The 21,492-nt window shown below is 44.7% G+C and overlaps 1 protein-coding gene and 1 non-coding gene across 11 annotated transcripts in view; both read right to left on the bottom strand.

The window, feature by feature from the left end:
* Nucleotides 1-1,131: 1,131 nt before the first annotated feature.
* Nucleotides 1,132-21,492, bottom strand: part of TNIK (TRAF2 and NCK interacting kinase) — a 484,943-nt gene continuing 464,582 nt past the window's right edge. For 8 of the 10 annotated variants that reach the window (XM_029061407.2, XM_029061401.2, XM_029061394.2 and 5 more), the window contains 6 exons: nucleotides 19,379-19,513; nucleotides 13,232-13,332; nucleotides 9,994-10,143; nucleotides 6,741-6,900; nucleotides 6,366-6,505; nucleotides 1,132-3,721 (listed from right to left, as the gene is read on the bottom strand). In XM_029061407.2, the coding sequence (XP_028917240.1) occupies nucleotides 3,638-3,721; nucleotides 6,366-6,505; nucleotides 6,741-6,900; nucleotides 9,994-10,143; nucleotides 13,232-13,332; nucleotides 19,379-19,513 (770 nt within the window). In that variant the 3' untranslated portion in view covers nucleotides 1,132-3,637. Of the gene's footprint in view, nucleotides 3,722-6,365; nucleotides 6,528-6,740; nucleotides 6,901-9,993; nucleotides 10,144-13,231; nucleotides 13,333-19,378; nucleotides 19,514-21,492 lie in introns of those variants that run through there. The other 2 variants (XM_029061416.2, XM_029061412.2) reach the window with 2 other exon arrangements.
* Nucleotides 5,665-5,719, bottom strand: MIR7422A (microRNA mir-7422a). The gene has a single exon (NR_127409.1). It is a non-coding gene; the product is annotated as a microRNA mir-7422a (primary transcript).

The following is a 21,492-nucleotide window of genomic DNA, read 5'->3' on the forward strand; positions in this document are numbered from 1 at the left end:
AGCAAGTGGTATTCAACATAAAACACCCTCTACCCCCTCATTTCTTACTTCAGGTAATAAATGAACAGCCCTGGGGACTTTTAGGGAGCTGCTTGAAATACCAACATAAAAGGATTTCTCAAATTTTTTTTTAAAAAGAGGGAAGCATCCAAAATCTAATCTTAAAAATGTATAATTCTGCCAAAGCTGCTTCCATGTTTATTCTATGGTATGGTTTGGCTGTGACTTCCACGAAGATAAATGGAATTAGAAGGCTGGCAGGGGGTAGTTAATGACTTCCATTAGGCACAGTGAAATGCCACAAAGGGTTATGAATACCCAGGAGAGGTCGCTCTGCTAAGTAGTTGAACTGCTTTGTCTAAAAGATGGATCAACCGGTGCTGAGTGGAAAGCAGTGTGGTCTAGTGGAAAGCGCAGGGGCCTGGGTTCTGAGTTCAAATCCCGGCTCTGCCACTTGCCCACTCAGAGACCTCGGGAAGGTCAGTTAACATCTCCGTGGCTCAATTTCCTCATCTGTAAAAGGAGATTCAATACCTGTTCTCTTTTCTACTTAGACAATGAGGCCCACATGGGACAGGGACTGTGTCCGATTTGATTATCTTGCATCTACCCCAGCACTGAGTACAGTGCGTGGCACATGGTGAGCACTTAACAAATATCACAATTATTAGTACTATAGACACACTTGCAATTCCCTTGATAGCCATTTTATTATTAAAAATGACTGTGTTATTTTTCTTCCATTAGTCCATTAAAAATAAAATACAGCTACAACCAAAAAATGTCAGGAAGAAAAACTGAACAAGAAAATTTAAGAATGTTTTTAAAATTTCAAAAATCCTTTACAAAAAACCCCCAACAAACTAAGAGTAAAAAACCCAAAAAAACCTAAAATTTAAAAAAACAACAACAACAAAGATTTGGGCATTGGAAAAAGACATGAGACAAGATCTTAAAGAAATCTGTATGTCTGTATGGGACAGGCCCCAGAAACAATAGGCTGAATGCCATGTGATGAAAAATATTTTGTAATTAACGGTTAACATAAGGTTTTTTGGGGGGGAATTTCTTACGTGCTTATGGTTAGTACCCAGTTGAAAAGTGTTAATACAAAAATATAAAAGGCATGGCTTGATGTTTAATTTTTGTGTTTTATTGTTGTTGGCACCAGAAATGCTTATGTCCTATGTTATGTTAATGTACATACTGTAAACAAGACTGCATTAATATTGTTTCCTTATGGTTTTGTTTCAATGAATCTAGGTTTTAAAAAATACATTCACAAACTACCTTATGGTTAAACACAATGATTCCCTTTTATTTCTTAACTGTACCCCAAAACCCAGAATAAAAAATCATTTAAAGCTGTGTGTTCTGTCACTTGGGAAAAAAAAAATCCAAAACGCTTATCAGTTGGCAACATAATTCAAGAAGCTTCTGATTTCATCTGCCACAGCAGCAATATAAAGAGCAGGTGGCAATCTCATTCAGTGATGAGATTCCATTTTTTGTTCACCGTTCAACAATTACAGTAGCTGTTAGGTTCAATCATAAAGTTTATTGCTGAATCGGTTGCACTGAATTTGAAAATAGACTATTATCCAACAGAACAACTACAGCAGTAAAAATGAGAACAGGAAAATTTGATTGATTTTTTGCAATTAGATCACCACTAGGACACCTCTGATCACTCAGAGATAATCCTTCGTTCAATTCCTTAACAATTACCTGTTCAGTAAAATGCAAATGACTAAGCCACCTTTATAGTACTTAATGTCAGATTGAAACTAGAGTGTTTTCCCCCAAATCACCATTTTGCATTTGCTCTGCATTCCTGATTTGTGTTTTGTTCTCATTAATAGCACACCCAGCTGCTCAATTTCTATTATTTTAAGCAAATATCAGCAGAATAATGGATTCCACAATCCATTACTATAGCTGCACAGTATCCTGGGAACAAGCCACCACATCGATTTTTTATTTTTTTTGGAATTATCAAAGGATAGTAATTGGAGCAACTACTGTTTTTGTTTTTGTAATGACTGAATACACCTGAGATTGCCAGTTGAGCTCTCTATATGTCTCCTGGAGGTAACACTGCTGTGATGAACAGAGAAACAAAAACAAAACAAAACGAGGTAGGTTAAAAACAGGAAGCGCAACACAGATACCGTTATGCAACATCTTAATACCACAGGCAGCCATGCTTGTAGCTATTGAAAAAATAATTCCCAGACACTCACTTAAATTTCAAATCATCTGAGCAAGAGTTTATAAGGACACAATTCAACCTGAACTAAATACACAGATATTTCTGCACAGATGTTGTTGACTGTATGTTGGGTAATTTGGAGGAAGGTAAAATGTTTAGTCTCAGAACTTTGGTCAAAACCCTGGCATCCAAGTTCTGTCCATTCTGAGCCCCCGATGCCCGTTGGACCTCGGGTTGGCTTTGGAGTCTAGTGGCCCCTGTCGCCAACACGGAGGACGCGGGCATCTCAAAAGCTTTCTCCTTAGTTGCGTTTTTAAATCACAGTTTTCTCCTCTAGCGCGGAGCACCCTCAGGGGACAGGCAAGACCGACCGAAGTCCGGACAATCGCCGTCTCAATCCACGGGGGGCAGAAGCTGAGCATACCGAAAGGTCCAGGCGTAATAAAGGCCTACGACAAAGAACCTCTTTGACCCAGGTGGCTTTGTGCCTTATTCTACATATTATAGCTCTGTTGGCCACGGCAGCGATCCTTCATTTCTCTGAAACCCACCTGCCATCCCACTCTTTTGCCCTGACCTGCTGCGTAATAGGACTGTGAGGAAGGTAGGCTAAAGACTCCAACTCCAGAGCGATTCAACCAAATGGCACTACTATCCCCATCGACACAAAACCATCACGTTAAGGTCCGCATCCCAATATGGACCGACAAGACTGACAGAAATGGTAGTTGATTTTATTAGTCTAAGGCTAGTAGTTTAGCCATTTATAATCTATTTCCCAAAAGAGGGGAAAACTAATATTTTTTTTTCTCTTTTAAAAATTCATTAACCAGTTGCTGTCAAAATGCAACTTGCATGTGGGTGAAGGCAAAAGATTTTGAAAATTACCCAGCTATACAGTTATGGCCTTCAGGGAAAGATAAAAGGTACATTTATTGTGCTGTCTCTCGCCATTGGAAAGTGGCAATTTTACAACATACTGTGTACTTAACGCTAGCAGGCAGACAGAATTAAAGACAGACTTGTTTTCTTGACGTTATTTTCTTCTCCAGTCTTACAAGGTAAGGGACAAGGAAAGGAAAAAAAAAACCAGAAAAATTCAAAACCCACTATTACACAGCTTAATCAGAAGACCACTCAGGGCTCACAACTCTGACTTCCAAGTTCGTGGGTTCGTTCTTTGTCCGAAGACAACCAACACAGCATTCTTAGGGGTCTCCGGGAAATTCGTTTCTCTTTCTCGCTCTCTCTTTCTCAACCAGGCTGCGGCAATGAAGGATGTACTGTATTTGACGGCGGGAGGGGAAAAGCAGTGTATTCCTCGAGCCTTCCGAATCTGCCTCTAGACTGGCTTGAGTCCACATGGGTACTTGTTCTTTTAAATTAGAAATAACGCCACGAAGATAAGTGCCAAGTGCTCTTCCGTTACCAGTTCATCATGGAATTTCTGTTGAGGGTCATGAAAAACACTTGGCTACTTCCTCCCGATCGCACGGATGCAAAAAACACCTGTTTGAAATTAAAAAGAAATTAGTTCAACTGCATGCCTTTTTCTTTTTTCAACCGTCCTTCCACTCTTTCTCTCCTGGGCCTTTGTTATGTGTCAACTTTTCAGCCTCATGCGTGAGTGTCTATAAAAGTGCCGGGAGGTGTACGGTACTTTGCGGAAGCATTCCTGTCAGTCTCGGGCTTGGCACTGTTATCATCTTTAATAGCGTGCACTGGACCCAGGAAGGCTTTAGGCTACACCGCAGTAATGGGCCTTTAGTTCTTTTTTACATCAAGCCATTTTGTGGGGATAAGTTTTCCAAGGGAGGGTGGTGCTGCTATCAGGATCCGGGAAGTCCTAAGTTTACTTAGGGTCTTATAGGCTTCTCTGAACAGGCCCATTATTCATGCTGGCACAGTCCCCCTTCCCAATCTGGGGCCGGTAACTCTATCTAAAGTTCAGGTTTTTGGCTTCTGGGATCATCCTAATGCTCGAGTCAGCGATTCATCGTTTCCCCAGTTGGTCTCATGAGGGTGAATTAGGGTTCTCTGTCAAGCCCGCCAGGTGAGCCGCCATTTTACGTAGCAAGGGCCTGAATGAGCAGAACGCTTTCACTAAGCCTAAAACTTCTCATCCCTTTTCCCTCAGCAGAGAGACAGAGCCAAATCTCTACTGATTTCATGTCACTCCTCGGGTCTGCTCTGTGCCTTTATCTCGGGAGTACATCTCCCCTTGTTGCTATACACCTCTCTGACCTCTCTGTAATTTATATTCTTCTGTAAATTATTTATATTAATTTCTGTCTCCCCCTCTAGACTGTAAGATCGTCGTGGGTGGGGAACATGTCTACCAACTCTGTTGAACTATAATCTCCCAAGTACTTGGTACAGTGCTCTGCACAAGGTAAGTGCTCAATAAATGCCACTGATTTGAAGTTATCTGATCTATTGGCTGCGACCAGCCAGAGTCCTGGGTTTGGGAAGATTACAGTCTTATCTGCCCAAACTACAGCCAAAAACCACCGCATCAGTGATAAGGAACAATTATCCCAATTGGGATAATCTTCCTTTACACTGTCTGGAACCTGGCTATTTCCAACTGCTACGTTGGTGTCTTTTCTGCTCTTCCTTTACTACCTCCTCCCCTTTCTGGCAACTTCTGCAGAAGACCATCGTTACGGACAACTGCTTCTCGGGAAGCTCCACTGAAGTGACTGTAAATGGCTATGGCCTGAATGAGTAGAGCTAAAGGCAGATGCATATAGCAACAAGGGGAGATGTGCTCTCCAGACAGAGGCCCACCTGAGCACACCTGAGAAGTGACACGGAAAAGAATCCAAGAGAGTTTGTCTGCAGTCGACCCTGCTGGGAAACTGGTCTAGTTCTGGCACAGCTCTGTGTTGTGCGTCCTACTGAGGGGCGGAGGGGGGTGGTCAGCTCAACATGGGCCTAGGATGCCCTGGATTAGCCCCTGCTGAAAGCGCCTGAGGGAGCCTGGGTTGGTTTTAGGGCTGAACTGAGGACTCTATTCCATGAAAGACCTGGTTTGCAAGGCCAGACATGGCCCTGTAGAGACATTCTAGAACCAACCATAGATCTCCAGGATCCTTCAAACTATCGTTGACCCACTTCCGAGCCTAACTATACACACCGGGCCAGCTCACCCCAGGTCAGACTGGCCTCTGAGGGGATAGGGGACAGGTTATGTGGCCAACGGTTGTGTTCTCTTCCACGACAGACCTCCCAGAAGCCTTTGTGGAGGCGCTGACAGGGCAGCGTGAAAGCTTCCGTGAGGGTCGCCGATTCCCAACTGCGGCCTAGCTTGACAGAGAACAAGAGATATGGGAGATAATCTTAGCAAGGGGGCGAGGCAGGCGTGTAGTGGTTTCAAGCTACCCACCCAGAGCACGGCCCAGAGGGTTCACGAGAAGAGAAAGACCAAACTGCTGAGGCCAAACTCTAGCTGTCGAAAGAGCCTCAGAAGTGTGAGAATCAAAGCACTTCAAGAGTCTCTCAAGATGGCTGGAGTGGGAACCCAGAGGTCTAGCTATTTCAGAAGAGGGGGATGTGTCCTTTAGAGTCCCTTCCCCTTGTCTCTTCTTAGCTAAGGGTGTTTGAACTGGGGTGGAGGGATTGGGGGGCGGAGGGGGATGGGGGAGGAGACGGAGAGCAAGAAAATGTGTCAGTGTGGGGGGTGCAAATCTGAGTGTCTTGGGTGCAGTTTGTTACAACTTGCTCCAGGTGACAGAAGGCTGTTCTGCCTCTCTATCCTGTAGCATCTGTGGTCACTTCAGAGCCAAGATGAGCCAAATGTCCTATTTTGATTTCAGTAGGAATCTGTTTAACATTAGGGTTGAGTGGAAATCTGATTGAATTAGCACCAGGCAATGCAATGCCCCAAATACTGAACAGAGGGAATAGTTTTCTAAATTATTTTGGGTTGTTTGTGGCGTGTTTGTGTGTGTGTGTGCGTGTGTGTATGTGTGTTTCGGAGAGAGATCTTTCAACTACTCATCTTGATCACATCAAACAGTGACAGTTTAGACTGTATAAATGGCTCAGCCCAGATCAGATCAAATTCAGCGTAAAAGAAAATGAAGGTTTCACAGGTACCTGGCGGTCTCTTAAAATGCAAACACTAATGCAAATGTTGAAACGGATTTACCTTATCATTTCTTTCACATAGAAACTTTAACCTTTGAGCTCGCTTATGCATAAATACTCCATCCAAATGTCCTGTTTCCACTGAACGGATCTCAATAGCTTTCTCTCCCCAGCCCATTATTTGATTGGAATGAATGTAGGCTGTCAAAAGGAATTTCCAAAACTGCATTAAAAACATTAGATGGGCAAAAATTTACAGTATCTGTTCACATCTAAACCACAAAAACGACATATGATTTGAGATAAACGTACAAAGCAGCTCTTACAAGTGTTATTCACAGACTTTTGTGGAATCAAATAGTTGTTTCACTTTTCTTGACTTTCGACTCATTTTGGGGGTGTAATTGTTGAAGGAGAAAAGGAAGGGTTAACCTACCCACAGAGGTGGGCATTTCTCCCCACTGAAGCACCACATCTTTAGTTATTCGGCCATAGGTGTTTACATACACCCCCTCATCTTCGTAGCACACAAGCATTTCCATTCCATCCGTTTTAGGCAAGATGACAATAGCATGAGGAGTGATATTGCCCTGAATCTGTAGGAGAAACAAAGAGCGGGCATTCAATTGGCTCGGAAAAAGCAAACCAAGAAGAGAAGAGAGATCCGACTGCATATTGATCCCAAACTGATGGAATTGTGATTTTTTTTTTTATTGGTAATTGTTAAGCACTTACTATGTGCCAGGGACTGGACAAAGCACTGGGTCAGATACAAGATAATCAGGTCAAACACAGGGGGTGTCCTACATGGGGTTCGAAATCTACGTTCCTGGGGCTATTACTTAGGCTGTGAGCCCCACGCGTAACAGGAATTTTGTCCAACCTAATTAACTGGTATCTACTTCAAAGCTTAGAAAAAATGCTTGACGTGTCATAAGTGCTTAACAAATACCATAGCAATGTTGACAATATTCTTATTTTAGGTCAGGACAGGAATCAGGCATCTGGAAGTAAAACTGCCAGGAAATACTCCAGCTCTAGAGGTTAGAAGGGGAACACAATTTGTGCTGTTCCAAATTGATGACTGGCACCCATTCTGACATCCCAAGTCACTGACAAATTTTAAAGCTATCAAAATAATTCATTCATTCATTCAGTTCACTCGATCGTATTTATCGAGTGCTTGCTGTGTGCTGAGCACTGTATTAAGCGCTTGGGAGAGTATGCTCTACCAAGAAATGGACACATTCCCTGCTCACAGTGAGCTTATAGTCCAGAAGGGGAAAAAAATGTTAATATAAAGAAACTACAGATATGCACATAAATGCTGTGGGCCTGGGGGTGGGCGATATTGAACAGGGTGCAGGTAATGATGCTTATATATTTATAATTCTATTTATTTATAATGATGTTATTGATACCTGTTTACTTGTTTTGATGCCTGTCTCCCCGCTTCTGGACTGTGAGCCTGTTGTGGACAGGGATTGCCTCTTATTTGTTGCTGAATTGTATTTTCCAAGCACTTACTACAGTGCTCTGCACACAGTGAGCGCTCAATAAATACAACTGAATGAATGAATGAATGACTGGAAGACAGCTGACCTGGTTTCCAATCCTAGCTCTGCCACTTGCCTGCTGTGACCACAGGCAAGTCACTTAACTTCTTGGTTCTTTGGTTTCCTTATCTGTAAAATGAGGATTAAATACTTTTTGTCCCTTCCCCTTACACTGTGAGCCACAGGTCTGCTTATCCTGGATCTACCCCACTGTGCGGCACGAGGTAAGAGCTTGGGACAGAGATGGAAAATGCCACAAATGCATTCGTTCGATCGAATTTACTGAGCGCTCACTGTTTGCAGAGCGTACTGTACCATATAAATACCATAGATGGGAAGCAGCGTAACCTAGTGAAAAGAGCATGGGCCTGGGAGTCAGAGGACCTGAGTTCTAATTCCACCCCACCACTTGACCACAGTGTGACCTTGGGCGGGTCACTTCACTTCTCTGTGCCTCAGTTACTTCAACTATAAAATGGGGGATTAAGATCGTGAGTCCCGTCTGGGACACGGACTGTGTCCGATCTGATTAGCTTATACTTACCCCAGCAGTTAGTACAGTGCTTGGCACATAGTAAGCACTTAAATACCCCTTAAAAATATCACGGTTATTATTTTTGAGTCAGACGGCCAAAGAGGCATCCAACTCCAGGAATAATGCATATATGCTGCTGGTCATCCCTGCCCAGTACAAAAAGAACTGCACACAGTTGATTAGCTTATATGCCTGGCACATAGTAAGTGCTAAACAAATACCGTTTCAAAAAAAAAATGCTGCATTCAGAACCCTTCATCACTGTCAGGGGCTGAGCAATAGACATGGGAAGGGAAAAAATGAAGATAAGATACATTTGGTTCCCCACCTCAGGCCCCAAAGACGCTACCCTGTCTTTCCAACGTCATCCTTTCCCCTCACCCCCCTCCAGAGCACTTTACAGATAACATGTTCTTTGGGGACTTCTCTGACACAAGGCCTACCGAGATTTTCCCCAACCAGCTGACTTCTTTGCCTTCAAAAAATCTGTAACTAAAATGCTGAAACTGGACACAGTGTATGTGTGAATACCCCCTTCCCCTACTATGCATATATTAGCTCCACTTTCTGTACTGGAGTGGTTGAGAAGTTCTGAATTCCATTCAGGACTCATGGCTCTCTTTGCCAGATTACAGTCAAAGGACTGCATGCAACATTTCTCTAAAAAAAAAAAATCCCATTAAAAAAATGGTATCTTTCAAGCACTTAGGTGCTGAGTGCCGGGGTGGATTATGAGATAATCAATTTGGACATAGTTTCTGTCTCCCCATGAGGACCAGAGTTTAAAATGGCGATTTCATACCTCTTCGCCTTCGACTTTGAGCCCTATGTGGGACAGGGACTCTGTCCAGCCTGATTAATTTGTATCTTCCCCAGCTATCTGAACAGTGTTTGACACGTGCTTAATGAATATTATAATAATAATAATTGAATCCCCATTTTTCAGGTGAGGAAACTAGGGTCAAGGGACATGCCCAAAGTCCCACAGGTGGGTGGTGGTAGAGCTGGGATTAGAATTTGTATCTCCTGAATCTCAGGACCAAATTTATTCCTTTAGGAAACACGTCTTTCTGACCCTTTCAAACCCTGCAAGAAGGCATCCAGAAGTAAACTAGGAAAATCAGCGATTTCTCTATCAAAGCAAGTAACAATTATTTAACCTAATAGTAGTCCAGTCCCCAGTTTTTTCCCAATCACTTGAAAAAGGAGAGCCTGATATGTCTTTGTCGGGAAAAAGAATTAACCAGCTACTTTTATCTACATTAAAACAAAACAAAAACAAACACATTTTATCTGGGACTTAAAAGAAGTAGCCCTCTAAAAATACTCACCATTTTATATAATGTGCCACCTAAGATCCAGTGGTTAAGATTAACCAGTAAGGAACTGGAGTTTGTGTCCTGATTTTATTGAAACTACTTTCATATTTTTTGCCAACACGTTTGCTAATTAATGGAGAGAGCAAGTATACGAATTCAGGCACCAGACAAATTTAGAACAGTTAGCTGTAATAATTCGATTAAGTCAAATGGTAAAAACTAAGTGTGATTTCCAATTATTCTCTGACATTCGACAACATTCTGTTTCTCTGTACTTACATGAGACGGTATGTAGATGTCATAAGAGTTTCCTGAATCTACATCAATCACATGGAAACCCGTGTGTGATCCAAAAATCACCTTTAATCTTTGACCTTCTTCAACTGTGAGATCAACAAGCAGTGGCTTGTGTTGGAGATCTGCAAAAGACTTTAAAGATTCCTTCAATCAGTCTTCACGTTACCTTGGGCATTACATTTGCTCCAGAATCAGCCCTGGACAAAATAACTTCGGTCCGTTTCAAATGGAAGAAAGGTGTAAGTTTTAACTTTCATTCATTCATTCAATCGTATTTAGTGAGCACTTACTGTGTGCAGAGCACTGTATTAAGCTCTCGGGAGAGTACGATATGACAATAAGCAAGTATTTCTCATTTCCCCACCTTGTTTGTCCTCTCTCTGCATCTCCTATGCAGTTGGATCTGTAGCTCTTAAGCACTTGGATACTCATCCCAGTCCCAGCCCCAGCCCCTCAACTCTTATGTACGTATCCTTATACTCTTCTGTTACCCCTACGTAGTATATTTTAACGTCGGTCTCCCTCACTAGACTATAAACTCCTTGATATATTGTGTCTATCAACACTACCAACTATAAACTCTATAATCTTGTAAGCTCCCAAATGTGTAGGACAATGCTTACACACAGTAAGCGCTCAATAAATAACAATGATTACGGCATTTGTTAGGCGCTTACTATGTGCCAGGGACTGTACTAAGCGCTGGGGTGGATACATACTAATCAGGTTGGACACAGTCCCTGTCCCAGGTGGGGCTCACAGTCTCTATCTCCATTTTCCAGATGAGGTAACTGAGGCTCAGAGAAGTGAAGTGACTTTCCCAGGGTCACCCAGAGGACAAGTAGAGGATCCAGGATTAGAATCCATGACCTTCTGACTCTCAGGCCCGTGCTCTATCCATGATGTCAACTCACTGAGGGCAGGGAATTTGTCCGTTTGTTGTTTCATTATACTCTCCCAGTTGCTTATAGTACAGTGGTCTACCCACAGTAAGCGCTCAGTAAATACGACTGAATGAACGTATGACCAATGGGCCAGTTCCCCCCGTCCCATCACTTTTTTTTATGGTATCTGTTAAGCACTTACTCTGGGTTGAACACTGTTCTAAATCCGAGTTAATCATGTCGAACACAGATCCTGTCTCACATGGAGCTCACAGTCTGAGTAGGAGGGAGGGGAAAAAAGGGGGAAAAAACCCCCATTTTACTGTTGAGGAAACTGAGGCACAGAGAAGTTAACTGACTTACCTAAAGTCACACAGCAAGCACTGGGAAGAGCCTGAATTAGAACCCAGTTCCTCTGACTCCTAGGCCTGTGCTCTTTACACCAGACCATGCTACTTCTCATCAGAAGCTGATGCCCATCTTAGTCTGTTATCGCAGGAGAGGTGCATGCAGACCCCCATGGGTTGGATTTGCAGGGCTGGGGGGGTTTGAACTTGGTGCAGAGGGGGCTGGATTGCTGATAGTGGGGGTGGTCAGACTTGGAGCAGGGGACTGGATTGGGTGGGAGCGTTGGGCTCAGAGCAGGGGGCTAGATTATTGGGAGGGTAAAACTTGGAGCAGAAGGGTTGGGTTGTGGAGAATGTGGACTCCAGGTGGGTGCGGGGAGGGGAAATCAGTCCCAGGGAGGGGAGGGGGGTGTTGGGTTGGCTTGGGAGCCGCTCTGCCATCTGCTGACTCTCCCTCCCTTCCCCGCCAAGCCCTAGCTTTGGCTCTGTGCCCGGCTCTGCCACTTGTCTGCAGCGTGACTTTGGGCAAGTCACTTAACTTCTCCACGCCTCAGTTTCCTCATCAGTAAAATGGGGATTAAGACTGTGAGCCCCAGGTGGGACAGAGACTCTTGTCCAACCTGATTGCCTTGCATCTACCCCAGTGCTCAGAACAGTGCTTGGCACACAGTAAGCACTTAACAAATACCATAATTATTACTGTTCTTCACCAGGCCACGCTGAGAGACCATACGCTTTCCCTTCTGCGTTTCCCAAACAAGTTGACGTCCGTAACTGCCAAACTGGAAGCAGCGGATCGGAATGAGATTTTGATGGCACGGTGTCTGCCCGCGGGGATCTCTCTGGAGAGCTCCACTCTCCTTGCCTAAGAAGATTCATCTGTAAGCGCTCTTCGATGATTCCTTACATAAATACACTCCACAGATTTCTCCCGGTTAACGAAGGGTCGTGGAGGGCGGCCCGTCTCCACCGACGACTGTCGCTGCGTGCCCATTCCCAACGAACCACTTGTGCTGAGGGAACAGTTTAGATGGGGTAACTCAGCAGGGAACGGTGCCTGCGTTCTATGCCCAAGGCAGCAACTTGTGCCTCTCTGCACAAGTGGCCTGAGCGAATGAGAAAGGGCAATACAGTGGGGAGCCAGGGGAATCAAAGAGGCAGGAGACAGAAGCAATAGGAGCCGACGTTTGGATGGAGATGAAAGAAAGACTGGAGAAAAAATTAAAATAAAAAAAGCACATTTCCAAGAAAACAAAATCACCATTAGCTAACCCCGAGTTAGAATTAATTTGAAGTTATTGAAACAAAGGATTCTTGGATTACTCCGCAGCTTGGAATAAACTCACCGAGGGCAGGGAACGTGTTTACCAACTCGGTTATACTGTACTCTCCCAAGTGCTGAGTACAATGCTCTGCACACAATAAGTTCTCAAATACCATTGATGGACAAGATGAGAGAGAGGCTTAGTGAAACTCTGAGTCTTGAACGGACAGTTTGAATTCTAGGGAACCACTATTCCTGAGGTTTCTGTTGGCCCGAACCCTGAATGTGAGATGGCCTGGGACAGGATTGAAAAAAAAGAGTGTCACCTTACTGGTTGACCACAACAAATGAGCAATCTAGATTATGAACTACCCAAAGGCCAGGGCAGGACCTGCATTGTTTGTTTCCAAATGCGTATATGTGCTGTTTTGACTATGAGGTGTCTTCAGGGCGAAAGAGGTTGAGGGCATCAAAAAGATGGTGATTCGATACAATTTACCATATTTTCTAACACTGCCTAGGAGCCTATCATAATTATCCATTCAGCTGAAACATGACTTGCGTCTTATAAATAGGCATTATGGCAGGATATAGACGTCCCTGGATGGAAGTGATGAGATATGCGTTCGTCGTTGATGATGGTACATTAAAACAAAATCAGTTGATTTTAAGAACTGGTTTTGCAACTGTACAAACACCCACAATTACCCCCCCCACACACCTACCTTAAAGGCCATAAACTTGTGATATGGTTTAGGAGCCCAAGCATATATTTCTACAGCGTTCTTTAAAGCAATCACCAAGAACTTGATCCTTTCATATTTCACTAAAGAGTAGAAAAACACATTTTAAGTACATTTATTATATATCACTAAAGAACGATTGCCCGAGTTCCTAGGGAAACACGCGGGGCGAAGGCAAAGTGAATGAAGTCAGCATACTGATCCTCTCATCACAGTCCAGTAAACATTCCCGTAACCTCCCGCTCTGATTTTCGACCTAAAGCACACCTGGGGCACTGAGAAACCCTGCCTAATGTGCTTTTTCCTGAAGCCGTTGCTGCTAAACGGACTTCCTTCCCGCCTTCAGCCGATCTCAAAAAGCAATTGTTTTCCCGATGACGGTTTGTATCACAACATCCATATTCTCTTTCCAACCTCTGTAATAATAATGATAATGTTGGTATTTGTTAAGCGCTTACTACGTGCAGAGCAATCAGGTTGTAATCAGGTTGTCCCAGGTGGGGCTCACAGTCTTCATCCCCATTTTACAGATGAGGGAACTGAGGCACCGAGAAGTGAAGTGCCTTGCCCACAGTCACACAGCCGACAAGTGGCGGAGCGAGATTCGAACCCGTGACCTCTGACTCCCAAGCCTGGGCTCTTTCCACTGAGCCACGCTACTTCTCTAAGTAGTGCCTCTACTGTACTCTACTGCTCCTCTATAGTGTTTGCTACACGTGGAGAAAGAAGACACCAGGAGGGAGAGGGGATTTTAGCTAGGAATAACGACGACAATTTTCACTAGAAGCAGAGAGGCAAGTAGATAAAGGGAAAGGAAAAGTAGACAGGGGATTTCGCCCAGCGAGCGGTAAGCACGTGCTTATTAAAAGCACATCTCCTCCGAGAGGCCTTTCCCGATTAAGCCCTCGTTTCCTCTTCTCCCACTCCCTTTCGTGCCAACCTTGCGGTTGGATCTGCGCCCTTTATCGGCCCCACTCTCAGTCCCGCAGCTCTTACGTACGACTCTGTTAATATATTTATATTCATGTCTGTCTCCCCCTCTAGACTGTAAGCTCTTATGGGCAGGGAAAATGTCTACCAACTCTGCTCTACTGTACTCTCCCAAGCGCTTAGTACAGTGCTCCGCATAGAGTAAGTACTCAATAAGTACGACTGATGGGTCGATTTGTAATCACAGAAAGGTGAACAGGCTGAAAATATTATTACGTTCAACGTTTGGATGCACTCATGGGCATAATGTTTTCATGAGCCTGTGAGCCCGTTGTTGGGTGGGGATTGTCTCTACCTGTTGCTGAATTGTACTTTCCAACCGCTTAATACAGTGCTCTGCACACAGTAAGTGCTCAATAAATACGACCGAGTGAATGATGTTGCCCTGAAGGAAAATTCGGGATGTGGGGGAAAAATTATGGATGTTAGAAAGTACATGCATAATTATTAAGATGGATGATAAGGAGGGAAACCATTCATTCACTCAATCATTCAATCATTTATTGAGCACTTATTGTGTGCAGAGCACTGTACTAAGCGCTTGGAAAGTACAGTTCAGCAACAAAGAGAAACAATCCCTGCCCACAATGGGCTCACAGTCTAGAAACCATCGTGTGGTTCCTCCAAGCATTCTGTTCAATCGAACAATTGATCAATTGTATTTATCGAGTGCTTACTGTGTACAGAGCACTGTACTGAGTGCTCGGAAGAGTCCAATATAACAGTGTTGATATACACGTTTTTTTTCCGCGAGCGGCTCATAAGCTAGAAGGGGAGTTGTGCAGTTGGAGACAGAACATGAGATGGATGGACCACTGATTTGGGTAACAGAACTTTATAATATTCTTATGATGACACATAATAACGTTGGTATTTGTTAAGCGCTTACTATATGCAGAGCACTGTTCTAAGCGCTGCGGTGGATACAGGGTAATCAGGTTGTCCCCCATGGGGTGCACAGTTAATCCCCATTGTACAGATGAGGTCACTGAGGCACAGAGAAGTGAAGCGACTTGCCCACAGTCACACAGCTGACAAGCGGCAGAGACGGGATTCGAACCCATGACCTCTGACTTCCAAGCCCGGGTTCTGTCCACTGAGTCACACTGCTTCCATCTTTGTAGATGACAACAGTCCTAAATCACGGTATTAAAGTTTGAAATGGAAATCAGGGAATCAGAAGTCCCGGGTTTTAAGTTGATTTCTGTTTCTGGATGGCTCTGGGGAGTTTTGTCAAACTTTGGAATTGTTCTTGGGTAAAGAAAATGCTATTAAGTGTTTGGTGAAGAACCAGCCTGGTCTTACTGGGTAGGGTCAAGACCTTCAGTGAAGCCTACCAACTGGGGGATGGAAGGAGCGGGAGAGGATTAACTTAAGCAGCGTGGCTCAGTGGCAAGAGCTCGGGCTTGGGAATCAGAGGTCATGGGTTCCAATCCCGGCTCCACCACTTGTCTGCTGTGTGACCTTGGGCCAGCCACTTCGCTTCTCTGTGCCTCACTGACCTCATCTGTAAAATGGGGATGAAGACTATGAACCCTACATGGGATAACCTGATCACCTTGTATATCCCCAGCGCTTAGAACAGTGCTTTGCACATAGAAAGCGCTTAACAGATACCATCATCATTAAAGATCCGAAGTTCTGTCTCGAGACACCCAGATGCCTTCTCTACCGCCCTACCCCGCCTTGCCCAGCTGGACCTTGAGAAGCAGTACCCCCCCGGCACGCGCGTCTCTGGGGATAAACTACGGCACAAGGCGGTGGGGGCAAATGGGATGTCTGGAACTTGAGCTTGTGAATGCATCCAGCTCTCTCCCCACTGCCCTACATGACAGCGATGCCCTGAAGTCTTGCTCACTGAAAGGGGACCCCAGAATATGGTGCCCAGGGTGATTATCCCCAACTCCCTACCCTAGGGACGGCCCTGGGAGGCATCTTGATGAAGAACCATCAGTGGTGCTGAGGTCGTCTTCACAGTTTAGGTACAACTGATTGGGTTGCACGATATCAACTAAGTAACAAGTACCAAAATTATTATTATTACTTAGAAGGCATTCAATGTGGATAGGCACTCAATGAATTAACTTAGTCTATCATACTGTGTGACTGTGGGCAAGTCACTTAACTTCTTTGTGCCTCAGTTACCTCATCTGTAAAATGGGGATTAACTGTGAGCCTCACGTGGGATAACCTGATTACCTTGTATCTACCCCAGCGCTTAGAACAGTGCTTGGCACATAGTAAGTGCTTAACAAATACCAACATTATTATTATTATTATTTTGACCTCTGCCTCCTTCTTCTTTTCTTTTTCCCTCCCCTTCTCTTCTTTTTCTCCCCTTCTTCTCCTCTGCTGAGTTTGTCTTTCCTAAATTGAGGGAACACGTGGGCCAGGACCTGCTTTTGCCTCCAGCTAAGTGTTGGCAAACACAAGTCATCTTGGATGGCTGTGCCCTCTCTCTGCCCAGAAAGAGCCCCCCGTCGCCATCCCCAATAAGCAGTTGCAGCGACGCTAAGGATGGGACAATAAAGCTCACCTCCTCCAAGAGGCCTTCCCAGACTGAGCTCCCCCCTTTTCCCCTCTGCTCCCTCTACCCTCACTTCACCTCTCTGCAGCTAAACCCCTCTTCTCCCCCCTTCCCTCTCCTCCTCCCCCTCTCCCGTCCCACCCCCTCGGCACTGTACTCGTCCGCTCGACTGTATATATCTTCATCACCCTATTTATTTTGTTTAATGAGATGTACATCACCCTGATTCTATTTATTTGCCATTGTTTTTATGAGATGTTCTTCCCCTCGATTCTATTTATTGCCATCGTTCTTGTCTGCCTGTCTCCCCCGATTAGACTGTAAGCCCGTCAAAGGGCAGGGACTGTCTCTATCTGTTGCCGACTTGTACATTCCAAGCGCTTAGTACAGTGCTCTGCACATAGTAAGTGCTCAATAACTACTATTGAATGATTTCAATGAACCCAGACAGAACCCCCACCCTCCTAGAAGGCAGCAGGTGGAGAAGTGTGGCTTAGTGGAAAGAGCACGGGCCTAGAAGTCAGAGGATGAGGGTTCTGACCCCGGCTCCACCACATCATTATGACGATGATGATGATGGTATTTGTTAAGCGCTTACTATGTGCCAAGCACTGTTCTAAGCGCTGGGGTAGGTACAAGGTCATCAGGGTGTCCCATGTGGGGCTCACAGACTTAATCCCCATTTTATAGATGAGGTAACTGAGGCCTGGAGAAGTTAAATGATTTGCCCAAAGTCAGACAGATAATTGGCAGAGCCAGGATTAGAACCCATGACCTCTGACTCCCAAGCCCGTGCCTATTCCACTAAGCCACGCTGAGCCATGTGAGCCCCATGTGGGACAGGGACTTTGTCTAACCTGATTACCTTGTATCTACCCCAGTACTTACAATAGTGCTTGGCACATAGTAAGCGCTTAACAAATACCACAGTTATTATTATTATTATCGTAGTTTAGCTCTTCCTTCCTAATTCGTCCCATTGCTTACTGATGAGGGCAGGAGGTGGGCAGTGGTGGTGCTGGGTAGGGAATAATAATAATGATAATAACTAGTGGGATTTGTTATACGCTTGCTATGTGCCAAGCACTGTGCTAAGTAAGTGTGGCCTAGTGGATAGAGCATGGGCCTGGGAGTCTGAAGGACCTGGGCTCTAATCTCTGCTCTGCCACTTGTCTGCTGTGTGACCCTGGGCAAGTCACTTCTCTTCTCTGGGCCTCAGTTACCTCAGCTCTAAAGTCAGGATTAAGACTGTGGGCTCCATGTGGAACAGGGACTGCGTCCAACCCCATTTGCTTGTATCCACCCCAGCGCTTAGTACAGCACCTGGCACATAGTAAGTGCTTAACAAATGCCATAATTATTGAATGAATGGACTATATATCTTCCTTTGTTTTTTTGGCTTGGACAGGGAGAATACTAGGGGTGCCAATCACTAGTCTGGGTAAGGACTTTGTTTTGTTTGTCAAAAAAGACCATTTTTGAGCCAAGAAAATGAGACAGCTCTCCATCTCCCATCTTCCCCACTTCTCCCTCTCATTCATTCAATCGTATTTATTTAGCGCTTACTGTGTGCAAAACACTCTACTAAGTGCTTGGGAGAGTACAATATAACATCAGACACATTCCCTGCCCACAACGAGCTCGCCGTCTAGAGGGCTCTCCAGTTTTAATCGCTGTATCAGAAAAGGGAGAAGCAAGGAATAGCTGGAGTTGCCACTTGGGTTCACCCCAAGTTTGGGACCCCCCTTTTTTGTGGGATTTGTTAGAACTTAAAATGCGCCAGACACCGTACTAAACTCTGGGGTAGATTCAAGATAATCTCGCAGTCCCTGTCCAACATGGGGCTCAAAGTCTTAATCCCCATTTTACAGATGAGGAAACTGAGGCACAGAGACGTTAAGCAACCGGCCCAAGGTCACATCCCTTATCTGGCCTTATTTGGCCTCTGACTCAGTTCACAGCTGAGAGGTGGTGGAGAAGAGGACTTCAGATGCTATGAGGATTTATGCTCCTCACCAGCATCCTGTAACAGCGGGATGAGGAAATTATGTTCACTCTCCTGAGGAAATGGATAGCAAATGTCTCACTAGTGGCACCCTAAGCCCCGACGGGCTACCGTTTAGGCCGGCTAACAGGTTCTCCCTATGGTATATAGTATAATTATACTAGTATATAGTTATACTATAGTCATAACCTGATGTTGCCCATTCAAGCTGGTGAAATGGAAACTCAGTGCTTTATCTCTCTCTATAAAATGAACCCAAAGTAGAGGCCTCCATTCTTTCCACTGCCAGTCTCTGTGTGAGCAAAACGTAAGGTCACCGAATTATTCTCCATCTTGTTGTCGAGCTAGCGCTATCCTCTCAGGAGAAGGAAGACAATCTCAATTCATCTTAAAAGAGCATAAAAACTCAATACATTTGGAAGGACGGGAAATAATTTTCACGTTAAGCTGTAAAATAATTAGAAATGGAGACAATTTACGTTGATTTCCCTTTCAGTTTAACACCGCCGTGGTGCCACAGATTTTCGGGGAAATCTCAAGGCACATTTTTCATTGGGAAAACACGGCTGACCTGACCAGACACACAGTTCCGTGGCCAGTGACTTACCAACTTTGTAATGTATGCAGCCTTCCAGGTCCCCAACCGTGATCCAACCTTGTTTCTTTTCCACTTCGGGATCATTGTGTAATATCCTATTTCTTAACCACGAAAGGTAGTAAACTCGTAGTTTATTCTTCTTTCCTATTGAAAAAGAAAGCTTCATTATCAAGTGTCCTCAGGCCGCTTTCCTCCTTTTCCTTTCGTTATTTTCTAGGCCCATGTTCTTAGAACAACGGACAGTGTACCATCACTCAGTTTCTTCACTTCAGAGCTCACATGGTCGAACTCCTCTTGAGGCAGATTGGCTGGTTAATCTTTGGATTCTGGCGATCAACTTTCCTTGCTTTTCAGGCATTTTCCTGTCAGAGATTGGTTCCCTAAATGGCCCGTTCTCAGATGCACTCTGGCAAGAACCGCTGAAGTCAATGAGCCATTTCTAAGCCCTCTCATTTCCTCTCCTCCCTCTCCCTTCTGCGTCACCGTTGCCCTTTTATTTTCATCCTTTACTCCCCCCTCCCTCCACGCTTACGTACGTATCCATAATTTATTTATTGATATTAAGGTCTGCCCCTGTAGACTGTAAACTTGTTGTGGGCAGGGAACGTGTTTACCGACACTACAATACTGTACCCTCCCAAGTGCTTAACACAATGCTCTGCATGCAGTAAGTGCTCAATAAATACAACTGATTGATTTCAGCCCACCTCAGGGAAATGTAATACAAGTCTGCTCACCAGCTTGCTCATGCCCCTCACCGTAAGCACTGACTGAAAGATGGTTGCTCTCTCTCTGATTTTCACAAACAGGCCCAGTGACATATTCTATTCAACTAGAATATTCAGAGGTCATGGGTTCGACTCCCGGCTCTGCCACTTGTCGGCTGTGTGAATCTGGGCAAGTCACTTCACTTCCCTGTGCCTCAGTTACCTCATCCGTAAAATGGGGGTTAAGACTGTGAGCCTCACGTGGGACAACCTGATTACCCTGTATCTATCCCAGCACTTAGAACAGTGCTCTGCACATAGTAAGCGCTTAACAAATACCAACATTATTAACTACTACAGGACAGAAATAAAGGGTGGGGGGGAACAGGAAACTGCAATAATTTAAGGAAGGCAAATCTGGACTCTAATCAAGGAAACTAACAAAGAGGAAAAGAAAATAGAATCAGTGATGTCACTTGGCTAGTGGAAGAAGCAGAGAAGCACTAGAGAAGCAGCGTGGCTCAGTGGAAAGAGCATGGGCTTGGAAGTCAGAGGTCATGGGTTCTAATCCCGGCTCTGCCACTTGTCAGCTGTGTGACTCTGGGCAAGTCACTTAACTTCTCTGAGCCTCAGTTCCCTCATCCGTAAAATGGGGATTAAGACTGTGAGCCCCACATGGGACAACCTGATCACCTTATATCCCCAGCGCTTAGAACACTGCTTTGCACACAGTAAGAGCTTGACAAATGTCATCATTAATTAATTAGTCAAAGTAACAGAATCCTAGGAAATCACAGAGCTTAATGAATAACCTCTAGGAATCAATCAAATATTTTTACTGAGCACTTACTGGGTTGAGAAGAGTGTACTAAATGCTCGGGAGAGTACAATATAACAGGGTTGGTAAACACATTCCCTGATTAAGTAAATTAATAAATTCCGGATATGTACATAAGTGCTAGAGCTGAAGAAGGGGTGAATAAAGGGTACAAATCCAAGTGCTAGGGTGATGCGGAAAGGAGAGGGAGAAGCCAATCCGTCACCAAAACCTGCCGGTCTCAACTTCACATCGCCAAGTTCCACCCTTTCCTCTCCATTCAAACTGCTACCTTGCTGGTACAGCTCTCATAATATCCCAACTGGATTACTGTGTCAGCCTCCTCTCTGATCTCCCAACCTCCTGTCTCTCCCCACTCCAGTCTATTCTTCATTCCGTTGCCCGGATCATCCTTCTACAGAAACGGTCTGGGCATGTCACTCCCTTCCTCAAAAATCTCCAGTGGTTGCCTATCAACCTTCGCATGAAGCAAAAACTCCTCACTCTTCAATGCTCTCCATCACCTTGGCCTCTCCTACCTCACCTCCCTTCTCTAGCCACTCTGCTCCTCTGCCGCTAAACTCCTCACGGTCCCCCAT

This window comes from Ornithorhynchus anatinus, chromosome 1, assembly GCF_004115215.2.
Source record: "Ornithorhynchus anatinus isolate Pmale09 chromosome 1, mOrnAna1.pri.v4, whole genome shotgun sequence".
NCBI lineage: Eukaryota > Metazoa > Chordata > Mammalia > Monotremata > Ornithorhynchidae > Ornithorhynchus > Ornithorhynchus anatinus.